At 58.9% G+C, this 12,420-nt stretch overlaps 1 protein-coding gene across 14 annotated transcripts in view; it reads right to left on the bottom strand.

Annotated features, from left to right (window-relative positions):
* Window positions 1-12,420, bottom strand: part of NRXN2 (neurexin 2) — a 100,099-nt gene that overhangs the window by 25,922 nt on the left and 61,757 nt on the right. For 8 of the 14 annotated variants that reach the window (XM_069470224.1, XM_069470228.1, XM_069470225.1 and 5 more), the window contains one exon: window positions 2,020-2,201. In XM_069470224.1, coding sequence (XP_069326325.1) covers window positions 2,020-2,201 — 182 coding nt within the window. Of the gene's footprint in view, window positions 1-2,019; window positions 2,202-9,149; window positions 9,409-12,420 lie in introns of those variants that run through there. The other 6 variants (XM_069470236.1, XM_069470238.1, XM_069470237.1 and 3 more) reach the window with 3 other exon arrangements.

Below are 12,420 nucleotides of genomic sequence, written 5' to 3'. Positions count from 1 at the left end.
CACCCTGCCCTCTGCAGCACCAGCACCAGGTGAGGCCTGTGAGTGGCTGTTGGGAAGGAAAAAGAGGAAATCCCTTCTCCCAACACCCTGGTCCCCTACCCTTTCTCCTCAGCACCAGGGAACCCTGTCCCCTAAACCAGTGGACACAGAGACACATGGCACACACAGACAGACGCTGCCCAGGGGGCCAATCAGAGATGATCAAGATACTAGCTAACACCAAGTGCTTCCTGTAGGTGGGCCAGGCCCTAAGTGCTTTATATACCTGATCTCATTGCAGCCTCATAGCATCCCTCTGTCCTCTTACTATGCCACCCCACTGATGAGGGAACTAAGTAAGGCTCAGAGAGCTGTGGGGACTTGCACAGAGACAGAGCAAGGACATGGCAGAGTTGGAACTCAAACCCAGGCCATCTGCTCCAAAGCTACCGTCATAGCCTCTCATGACAGTGAAGAGGGAGGAAGAGCAGCCCTCACTCAGAGAAGGACACAGGGAAACGGTCACACCCTGACACACAGACAGTGACTGAAAACACCAGCAAACACCACTCCGCTGGGAAATATACATCTATACCTACACACCGGATCCAAGACTCAGTCTCTGTCATTGTCACCCAGTCACAGCCGTCACTCCTGACACACTGTCATCATGTACCCAGCCCCACACTGTCATCCACAGCCACATTGTCTCTCACATTCGGGCCACCACTCACCAATACAGACACTGTCCAGCTCACTCACACAGACACAGAACTTCCAGGCCTCTTCCCCAGGCCTGCCCCGCTGCCCCACTTGTGACTCTTCCCTCTGCGCCCTTCCCTGCCCAGAGCCCATCGGGTGCCACTTCCACCAGCTCTGCTCTGCCCACAGGGCATCTCCCCTCACCTCCTTCCTTCATGCCCTGGTGCTGGGGGTATAAACCTGGGATGCTGAAAAGCTGTTGTGTAAGGAGGGGCCCATAGCATTTCCCAAGCATTTCAGAGGAGTCAGAGCCCAAACAAACAAGCCTTCTCCCCTGGCTTCCTCTCTCCCCTTTCAAACCTGTCCCCCTTAAAGCCTGGGGCCACCCACCCAGACCTTTCCAGCCCACAGAGCCTAGCCAGCCTGCCTGACCCTCATAGCACAGGGCTCCTGGCCAGGGTTGGCATGTGGGTGCAGGCAGGGAAATGAGGTGCTATTAGGAACTAGAAATATGTAGCTAGAGATGGGGGCAGAGGCCCAGAATTTAAGACCATGGGGAGGGGTCAGGAGAGAGGCTGAGGCCAGAGGCCATAGGGAAGGGTGTGGGGCAGGGGGAAACGGCCAGGAAAGAAGAGGACCTGCCGCAGGCTAGAGTTAGACAGGACAGCCAAGATGGGAGGCCCAGAGGGAGGCCCTGGGATGGGGCCAAGGTCATGTCAGGGAGCAGGGCCAGGAGAGAAGGCAGAGCTGGGTGGGACCAGAGGCCAGGGTAGGGATGTGAGACTGCTGGGAGGGCAAAGGCCATAGGAGCAGAGGTCAAGGGTAGGGCAGAGGCAGGGGCAGGATCTGGAGGCAGGATGAAGCAGCAGCAGAGATGGGGAGGGTTGTCTGCCCTGGGACAGGAAGGTATGCAGGAGGGGGCAGGTATAGGTACGGGACACCATGGGCCACCCTAGGTGGTCTAGGAGTGAGCAGACAGCAGCCTAGGGGTAGTCACAAGTGTGGGACATCTCTGAAGGCTGCAGGAGAATGGCTTGGAGGGCCCGAGGAGGCCCTTGACTACGTTCAGGAATGTCAGAGGACACAAATGGTCTCGGGGAGCTGGGGGATATTCAAATCCCATGGGAGGGTGGCTCTGGGAGTCTCAGTGAATAAGTGGGAGGGGAATGGGTCTCAGAAGCAGAACTTCTTAGGAAGCTCCAGGGATGGGGGAACAGAGGTTATGAGGGCTCCCCATGAGGGAAAGACTTGGGGTGCTGATGCCATGGCAGTGAAGGACTGAGTGCAGTTGGGGTTGGGAAGGTTGGGGGTCAGAGGGCCGGGGCCCTGGGTCCTTACAATGTGCAGCTGCAGATAGTCTCCAAGGCCGGAGGCACTGTCCACCCGCACCAGCACAGCGCTCCGCTGGTGGGTGCTGAAGCCCACGGCCAGGCGGTCCATCCTCGTGCTGGGCCGGTCATTGGGGGGCCACGTGTAGGTGATGAGCGCTCCCCCTTTCCCAAAGATGTATGTGGTCCCAGCTGCAGAGAGAGGGGAGAGAGGGAGAAATGATATCAGGAGAGCGAGGTCAGCAGGTCCTCAGGATTGTGACCAGAGTGCCACTGGGACCCCCGGGTCCAGGTGTGGGGCTTGGGCTGTTATACCCATGGCAGACACCAGCCCTGCAACCCCAGGGAACAGTTGGCAGGCGGGTGCCCGGGTGAGAGCCTGTGCACACGCACAGACAGATGTAGCTGCCTCATCAAGAATTCTAGCTTTAATTACAGCAAAACAGAGAGGTAATAGAGAGAGGCTGCAAGGAGACGGAGAAGACAAGAGTGCCCTGGGCAGGGAGGACCCAGGGGGCCTGGTCCTGACCAGCTCCACTTCTCCCAGGGCTGGCATGGGTGACAGATTCAAGGTGTGTGCTTCTTTGGGGCCAGAGCTGAGCAGGCACCAAGGCAGAAAGGAGCCCTAGGCGACAGCAGGAAGATAAGCAGGGCTGTATGCAGCTCTGACGCTGTGTAGCTGGTGCCCCCAACATCTGCCCTGCCATCCCCACCTGGTTTGACCAGGATTCACTGCTTCCACCCCAACCAGGGGGCTGCCTGGGTACCAAAGCAGCGAGGACCTGGAGCCCTGCCCAGAAAGGAAGACACAGACATGGGGTGGGGGGGAGATTGACAGCCAGAGGAGGAAGGAGGCAGAGACAGATGGACAGAGAAGGACAGAGAGGGGTGTAGGTGAGAGAAACGGGAGAGTGGGAGCCTGAGATGAAGGCTCCCTCTCCTAGCCCTCCCCCACCCCACCCTCTCTCCCCTTCTCCCTCTCCTCTTTGCCAGCCGGCTGCTGGGGGCGGTGTGAGGTCCCTAACGATCTCAGCCCCAAAATAAACCCCATTAGTCGCCATGTTCCCTCCTGCGGCTGACTGAGCTCCCTGGTGGTGAGGGTGGGGGGCTGGTCACCCAGTTTCTGGGAAGGGAGCCTTGTCTGGGAGGCCTGGAGAACTAGCACTCTGGGGCCTGCAGAGAAGGAAAGGGAAGAGAAAACTCTCTCATTCTTTAGAACATAAATGGAGCAGATGAGATTCATAAAATTCTTAATTAAATAATTAGCCACTAACGACTCCTCTCAAAGCACTTCTTGGGGGGAGAGGGGTACAAGGGAGGACTTAGCCGGAGAGAAGGAGACGGGTAGATGGGGCCTGGGGGCAAAAGCCTGGAGTATGGCAGGGAGAAAAGTTCGGCTCTGGGGGTGGGGAGCTCTGGACTGGCACAGGGAGTCCTGGGGGTGCCCGCTGCACTTCCAAGGAGCAATCTGCCTCAGCCAAGATGGTGGCCCAGCTGGTAACATGGGGCCAGGTCCCCTCAGTTACCTCGAGGTGCCTCATCTCAGTGACTCAGGCAATCAGGGTTAAGGGGGCTCTTTCCCAAGGAGCTCCTAGGCCCCCACAGGACAGGGGGATTCCTGAATGCCTTGGAGAGAGGCACTGCCTACAGGCACAGGGAGGAGCTGCGGAGAGAAGGGAAGGCTGTTGCCTGAGTCCCAGAGAGGCGATGAGACCAGCAGGGGGCTGGGGCTCCCGGAAGCAGAGCCATGAGTCCCCTTGTGTTCCCCAGAGCACCACCCACCATCAACGCTCTCCACCTCCCCTGACAGGGCCTGAGAGTCAGAGATGTCCCCTGGGGGGCAGGGCAGGGGGAAAGAGCCACCTACAAGTCTACTAATAAGTGATATCTCACCCCAGCCTGTGGCTGGGGAACCACCCCCAGCAGACAAAGGGAGCTTGTCTCTGCCCCCTCCAGCCCCAGGTGTCCTTTCTACCTAGGGGTTCTAGAAGGAATGGTGAGCCTTGAACCTTCAGGTTGGGCCCCAAGTTGAGGGTGGCTGGTGGCAGGATACACAGAGAGCCCCACCCCCACCCAGTATGGTCACCTGCCTGGAAAGGGCAGGGCCCGGAGGTGGGGAACCCAGTAGGCCTCAGCCGGCAATAGTCTCTCCACTCCCAACACTGCAGCACTCCAGATCAGCTGTTTCCATGGCAACCGTAATACCCAGGGTCCTCCTTCCCCCCCTCCGGCTTACAAACTGCACGTCTGAATTGGGAGGTGGGGAGGGCCAGGGGAGCTGGGACACTGACCTTCCTCACATACCTGGACCCATGCTTCCCTGACCAGAGGCCGCAGCCTCTTCACCCCGGGCTTGAGGGCCTCCCAGTCAGAGGAGGATTTTATTGGGTTTCTTGGTCCGTCAGTCCAAGGAAGAAAACCCCAGACTGGAGGCTGCCCCCAAGTCCCCCAGATCTAGGGGGAAAGAATTCCTTTCTCCTCACTTTCCCACCCACAATCCCAGACAGCACATCACCAGGGACAGAGCCCTGTCTGTGCCAGAGAGGGCCGAGGCACAAGCAGGCCTGATGCCCGCTGGGCAGTGAGGCAGGGGTGATCAGAGGTGGTGCCCACCACCCAGGCTCGCAGCAGACACGTCCCTAGTGACGCACAGCCAGACCCCACACCCACACACAGGCGGCGACGCACCCAGCTGCACACAAAGACCCAACGTGGAGAGGCAGACCCCGACAGGAGACGAAGCAGCTGGGAATTGGCGGCGAGCGCACAAAGACGAGCCATCGCAGGTGGCCCAAGGGCAGGGGCTGTCTCAGAGCAGGACAGAGCGAACACATCCCCAGGCCTCCCCACCCTCGAGCCCTCCCAGCCCAGGCCAGCCCAGGCCTCCCCCGTGTATATTACCCAGCTGTGCTCACTCTGCAGCCAGTTTACTATGCTGGGCGGGCCTGTTAAAGCCTAAGGGCGTTTATCACACTGCGGGGGTGGGGGGGGGGCCCGGACCGGAACAGGCGGGCGGAGAGACACTTCTTGAGCAGAAGAGGTGAAGGATGAATGGTTTATTGGACTGGGGTGGCAGTAATTACCCTGGGGAGACATTTCTCTCCCCAGCACCACAGCTGCCACCCGAGGGCGCACAGGGCTGAGGCTGGGGAAGACACCAGGGCCGGGAGGCGGGGCCTCCACCAGGTCCCTCCACAGCCCGCTCTGAAGACACCTCCCACCTCTCTCAGGCAAGCTGTCCTCTGCCCTGCCCACGGACTCCCCCAAGGAAAGCATGGCCGGCCTTCTAGGAGACTTGAAGCCCAGGATAGGGCACTGCATCTAGAATCTCTGACAGGCTCCAGAAAGGGTTCAGAGATAAAAGGGGCCTAAGCCAAGCCCAAAATGTTGCCCAAGGGGGCTCCAGACCAGTTGTTTCTGACCGCCCTAGGAAGCTGCTAGTGAGCTGAATTGTGCATACATTTCAGGGAATGCTACACACCTGAAGCCCAGGACCAGAGGTGCCACATTCTACCCACACCCAACATCATCTCCTCAATGCCTCCTAGACCGAGAAATTCACTGAATCCAGTGAAACACTCTAAATGATCAAGAATCTTCCATAGAGCCCCACACTACACTTGCATTCTAGAAAAAAAAACAACCAACAATTAATAATGGTTAGCTAACCCAGACCAAACAACATAATCATCCCATGTAAAAACCCACCCATGCAGTGATGCCCCTGTGGGTAAAACTACACGTGCACACCCTCTGTCTGCCTGTATCCCTGCAGCATCAGAAGCCATGACAAAAGCCTTCTGGAAGATCTAGAATTGTGACAGGATAGAACCTCTGGCACAATCCAGAAAAGCCTTGGTCCCAGGGCTCACAGCCCACGCCAGCTCTTTGTATATGGACCTTCACAACTCAGAGGGAAAGATCTCTACAGGGCCAGATCCCTGAACTCAGCTCTCTAGATCTAAAATCCCAGAACATAGTTCTTCAATTCTTAACCCCCTGCTGGGCCAAAAACCATCCTGTCAGAAATCCAAGTTAACACATCCATATTCAGAATCAAAATAAATGCTAGCCCCCATTATGCGCGGGGTGATAAACCCAGAACCCCTGGAAGACACTGGCGCAGAATCGAGCTGGGATTGACCACTCCATTCCTGGCTCCAGAAGGTACCAGAAATGAAGATTGGGGGTGGGGAGGACCCTCAAGGACTCTGAAACCAGAATTGGGGGTCAGTCCAGGAGTGTCACCCCCTCGGCCCATTTTTAGGACCCAGGTATGCCAGTCCTCCACACCCCAGACAGACATCAGGGGCAGGAGTGTCCATGGGTGTCTGGCAGGTAGGGACATTATGTAACAGGAGGGGCTGGGGAATGGAAGGGTAAATGGGTCAAGTGTGAGAGGAGGAAGGGGGAGGGAAGGCAGAAACAGATGGAGACCCCAAGAGAAAGGAAGTGTGGAAGCAGGTGCAGAAGGAAGAGGGGCTCCCTCACACTGGGGATGCTAGGGAGACACTGGGGCAGAGGAAGTCTGGCCTAGAAAGGCCTCCAGATCTGGCCTATTCCTCCAGTCAAGCTTGCGGTCTCATAGGAATTTGTCCTTTCACCACCTCCACGGTTAAGGCGAGCAGAGGTGGGGTTCAGCCTGGACAGGTGGCCTCGTCCCTACCCTTCCATCTTTCCTTGGGCCCTCTTCTTCCTCTCAGCTGCCCCACCCTTCACAGGCCCCTCCACACCAGCCACCCCCTACCATTGCTCTCCTGGAACAGCCTCCCCACCAGCTCCTCCTCTACTTCCGTGAGGCACTTGGCAGTCACCGGCCCTCTTCCTCCTCTGCACAGCAAGGGGGTGGCCATCTCTAAGGCAGTCCCAAGGCCAGCGTTCCATAGGTTCCCTCCCCTTGCTCTTCTATCCATTTGCCTTCCCTCTGCCTAACTCTTGCTTCTTCGTGGAACCTTCCTCAGGCACTCCAGCTCCAAACCCTCTTCCCAACCTGCTTAGTGTCCCCGGGCCAGCTCCTCTCTCCTTTGCCTTCCTCTTTCACCTTCTCTCCTCTCCACCCAATTAGGCTGCCCCCCTGTACCTGACTCCCCTTTCCCATCTCGCCCCTTCATGCCTCATTGCTCAGAAAGACCATGGCCTGTCTGAGTACTTTTGGGAGCAACACTGGGCCTTAAGGAAGGCATAAGGGGACAATGAAAGGAGGAGGAAGGTAGAGAGAGCCAGAGTTCCTGGGGAGGGGAGGGAGCTAAGATCAGGAGCAAAGTATGGGGTGCGACATGGAAGAAGAGGAAGAAACTGGAGATAATTGCTGAGAGGATCCCCACTTCTCAGAGAAGAGAGGAGGGAAACTATGCTGGGGATGAGCAAGGAAAGGCATAAGGGAGAGAGTTTGAACAGGCTGCTCCAGGGGGAATTAGATGAGGAGAAAATAAAGGCATGAAAACAGAGATAAGATGAAGTAGGAGAAAAGGGAAGAAGACCAGAAAAGAAGCAAAAAAAAATGGAGGTGATATGGTGGCCCAAAGATTGGGAAGCAAGAATTGACACGTGTAGAACAATGATGTAAGTGGAGGCAGAGAGAGCACAGATGGGAAGGGATGAAAATACAGGGGAGGAGGATGACAGAGGACAAAAGTGAAGTAAAATGAGAGGTGACAGAAACAGGAGGTGAGAAAGGTACAGGGAAGGGAAGGGATGGGGGTACAGAAATGTAGGACACATGGGTACAGGGGAGAACTGACGAAGGCAGTGATGAGAGGTGATGGGAGCTTGGAGGTGTCAGAGTACCCCAGTGGGAGGTGACAGAGATGGAAGGTGAGGATGGGGGGCACAGAGAGGGGAGTGACGGGAGGACAGCTATGGGAGGTGATGAGGGGAACCATATGGGAGCCATGGGGTACCTACGGGAGGTCATGACAAGACACAGAGATGGGAGGCCATGTGGAGTACAGAGAAGGAAAGTGATGACTAGACTAAAATGGGAGGTGATGGGGTCTCTGGGATGGGAGGTGACGGAAGCTCCAAGATGGCATGTGAAGCAGGGACTGAGGTGGGAAGTGATAGGGCAGACGTGGGAGGTAATGGGGGCACAGAGGTGGAAGGGGACAAGTGCAAACCTGGGAAGTGATGGGGGTACAGACACGGAAGGGGACAGGTGCAGGTGGGAAGAGACGGCATCCAGGGAATCTTAAACATCTAAGATATGAAGTGATGAGGGGCCTGAGATGGGGGTGATGAAGGGTGGAAATGAGAAGAGACAGAAGCCAGACACGGAAGGGGATGGCGTGTGAGAAGGAAGGTGAAGTCAGTTTTGAGCCGGACGGTTATGAAGGGCTGAGATGAGAGGTGACAGTCAGTGGACAGTGACAGAGGACTGACATAGGAGGTGAAGGGGAGCCTGGGAACAGAAATTAGAAGAGCTAGGGCAGCAGAGGTGAGAGATGTGCGGGTCAGAGGTGCAGGCCGGGCAGAGAGGAGGCAGCATGAAGGGGTGAAACAGGAGATGAGAGGACAAGGATGGGAGAATGGCGGGACAGTGGAGCGTGATCATCTGCGAGGAGGTGGAAGACCTGTAATGGGAAAAGAAGGGCAGGTTGCTGTTGGGACAGAAGAGAAATAGAGACATATATGAAGAGGTGAAAGAGGCAGAAATGACAGAGGAGACGGAGGTGAGAGGGAGGGGGAGGACCACAGACCAGCAGTGGGAAGGTGAGGGTAAGGCAGGGGTGGAGGTAAGACAAATGGAGAAATGACAAGGGGCAGAGATGGAGGAGGTGATGCGGAAGAGAGATGGAAGGCAGAGCTGTACCGAGGCTGAAAGGACAGAGAGGGAGGCAATGGGGGGACCGAAATAGGAAGGTGATTACAAACCAGACAGGGGGATGAGGAGGTGACGGTGAGCACAGAAAGAAGCAAAGTGATGAAGACGGAGATGAGGGTGATGGCGGGAGTAGAGTGATGGAGGCGAGGGTGGGGCCAAGCTGATGGGAGCTGGCTACCGGAGGTGAGGGGGCTCCCGGCTGCAGAGCAGAGGGCCGGCTCCCGGCGCACAGCTGGGGTGGGGCCCGCGGGGGGCCTGGGACTAGCACACGGGAGGCCCGGGGGGAGGGGGGGCCAGCCGGCATCGGCAGTGCCACTTACCGTGCCCGCCGCGGGTGAGGAAGGGCATGCGGTTGATGGCGATGGGCACGGTGCCGTGCTTGCTGTGGAAGTGGTGGACGTGGTGGGTGGTGCTGAGGCTGGAGGAGACTCGGGCCCCCTCGGCCACCCCCAGCAGCAGCAGCAGCAGCAGCGGCAACAGCGGCAGCAGAGGTGGCGGCGGCGGTGGCGGCGACAGGGGCCCAGCCAGGGTGGGGGGGCGGTGCGGGCACCCCCCCAGCCCGCTCCCCCCGGGGGGCATTTCGGCCCGGGGGCGGCCGCCTCACAGCCCCATGGCCGGGGGCGGGGACGCGGGGCTGCGTAGCCCCGCGAAGCCCCCCTCCAGCTCCGAACTCCGGGAGGGGGGTAGGGGTGAAGAGAAGGAAAACCAGAGCCCAAGCCTCGGTCCGGAGCCAACGAAATCAACTGGATCCCGCCGGGGAATCGGGGGTCCGCGGAGCGGCAATGCCAAGGTCCAGGACGCCTGGGTCCATCGCGAGGAGCTAGGGGTCTCTCCGCATCCCGGCGGGGTCGGAGCGGAGGGCCGTCAGAAACCCGGGGGAGCGCCCGGGGGAGGGGGCATGGTGCTGGGTGGGGAGGGAGGGGAAAGCAGGGGCCAAGCAGGGAAGGGAGAGCGGGGAAATCCTGCGGAAAAACCAGCCGGGGCGCGGGGCGGTGCGGCTGGAGGAGAGAAGAGAGACCGAGGCCCGGCTCCCGGAAAGCGGGAGACCGACGGCGACTAGGGCCGGCCGCGCTGCTGCTGCCGCTGCCGCCCGACGGAGGCCGGGGGGAAAGGAGGGAGCGGCCGGGGGAGGGGGGGGCGGGAGAAGGGGGAAGGGAAGCAAATCCGGGTGAGGGGGAATGAAGGGAGAGGAGAGGAGGGGAGAGGAGGGGAGAGGAGGGGAGCGGGGCTGAGCCGAGGAAAGGCGCGAGCCTGAGAGATTCCGGCGGAGAGATGGAGGCAGCGGAGTGTTGCTGCAGAGGCTGAGAGGTGGAAGGGAGAGGGAGGGAGGGAGGGAGGAGAGTGGAGAAGGGAGGGGAAGGGGAGCGCGGGAGGAGGAGGGGGCAGGGCGGAGGGACCGAAGCGGCTCCCGATCGGCGGGCGGCGCTGGGCAGCTCCACCGCGCGGCACCTGGCTAGCCCGCTCGGCGCTCGCCTCTCCTCTGCGTGCGCCCCGCCCCTCCCCCGCGCCCGGGCGCGCGCTCTCCTCCCGCACCCCCTCCCCGAGAAGGGGCTCTGCTGAATAATTGAACGGGACTGAGGTTAGCAAGAGAGGCCGCTCTCTTCCTCCTCCTCCACTCCCCCCTCCCACCTGGACGCACCCCAATAGCGCTCGCAGGTCCAGCGCGGAGATGCGGCCGCCACCTCTGCACGCACCCCTCGGAACACACGTGCACGCTGGGATGTGGACCGGCTTGGGTATGGAGACACCCACGTGCCCATACAGGCACCAGTGTGCAGGCAGGCACACGCACACAGGCTCAGACACATATATGCATGCATGTGCTCACAGACACTGGCACACCGAATCACTCTCAGCTGAGTGTGTAGCATGCTCACAGACGCATATGTGCGCACACATACATGTTTGATCCAGGCAATGAATGGCCAACACACACATAGACACCCCTGCCCCTCCCCTGAAGCTCACCTCTGAAATAGGGCCATCCATAGCATACAAACAATGCACCCAGAGCCCCAAAGGTATTTCAGAATGAGACAGGCCACACACACATACATTCTCCTCACCACCTCCCCACAAAGGGTGCTCCCCAACCTCTCTGCACAATGCTCTCCCCGACACCTCCAATCCTTACTCTCCACTCCCACTGCCCCAGCTTCAACCTCTCCCTCCATGAGGGGTCTCAAGGACACCTGTCCACTGAGCGTCCTACTTAGGACAAAACCATTCCCAGACCATTTATGTCCAACTGAGGAAAACTTCAGGGTACCCCATCAACTGGGATCTGCACCCCCAAACTTTTGGGGGCCTCTAGGAAGCACTTGTCATGGCCCCAGAGGTTAAGTGTGGGGAGACTCCATTCCCTTCATCTGGAAGCCATCGTCTGAGGCCCATGTCAGCCTGCTGGGGCCAGGGGCAGGGTGTGGGGAGAGAGGGAGCAGAGGAGAAGAGGGAGAGAAGCGGAGAGCAGAGCGCACCTGTAGGGAGCCAAAGAAACCTCTAGCACAGTGAGGAGGAGGGCGGGCAACGAAGGGGCAAGAAGGGGGGGGTTATGTGAGAAAGGGGAGGGCTGGGAGAGAGGAGGGTGGGAGAGGCAGGAGAGAGCTGGCTCCTGCTTATTGATTCTGAACTCCATTTGGGAGCAAACACTGTCACCGAGAGCCCTGTGTGCTGCCCCCAGCTCCAGGATACGGTCAGGACCCAGGACAGCTCCCTCAGTGCTGCTGCCAGCCCTGCACCCCTGCTAGATGCCAGGACCAGGTCCTCAGAGGCACCCAAGAGGAGCCTTGGAGCGGTGCATGGCCCCACGAAGGAAGAGAGACTGCAGGCCGAGGAGCAGGGCGGGGGCTCCCGGACGCTGTGTCCTCCTGCTCTCTCTGTCCCATCCTTGTGCCCCTGGATCTGGAATATAGACTGACACAGCTCTGAGAAGGCAGAAAATTTATGGTCCCAGAGGGAAGGAGGGAGGAGCCGGTGGCGAGAGGAGAGGAAGGGAAACCGCCTAGAGGCCAATCAATACCAGTGAGTGGGAACTGGAGAGAGGTGGAGGGGGTGAGGCTGGGGAGGGACAGGGAGGCATAGAGGGTAGGAAAAAAGGGAGAGATGGAGGTGTGCAAGAGATCAATAGAGGCTGCAGAGACAAACAGAGACAGGGAGGCAGAGATGGTGAGGAGCTGACCCCCTGGGAGGGCGGGAGCCTCGAGTAGGCCAGTGGGCGAGTGAGCCGGAAAGGAGCACCTCGGTCCCAAGCCTCAGCCCTGGGGCTTCGGCTGCATGTCAGGAAGTGCCTCTCCTTTTATCCCCTCTTTCTCATTTCATATTCTCTTTTTCTTTCTCTCTCCACTTGCCTCTCATTGCAGAGATGGGTTCTGTCCTTCTGATTTTTTTTTCTCCTCTCTTCCCAGAGCAGAGGCTCCTGAGCCTTGAAGAAACACAAAAATCCCTTCATCCCCATGGGGAGTCCCTATGTCACAGACGGAGAAACTGAGGCATAAGCAGGAAACGGAAGGTCTGACCTCGCCTCACCCTGGGCCCTCCCAGACCAGACAGCTCCACACCCCACCCCAACCTTCAGAGGGCCGGTCCTGCTCC

This window comes from Eulemur rufifrons, chromosome 6 (assembly GCF_041146395.1).
Source record: "Eulemur rufifrons isolate Redbay chromosome 6, OSU_ERuf_1, whole genome shotgun sequence".
Lineage (NCBI taxonomy): Eukaryota > Metazoa > Chordata > Mammalia > Primates > Lemuridae > Eulemur > Eulemur rufifrons.
Note: the sequence above shows the minus strand (reverse complement) of the source record. Positions and strands in the feature narration are given on the sequence as shown.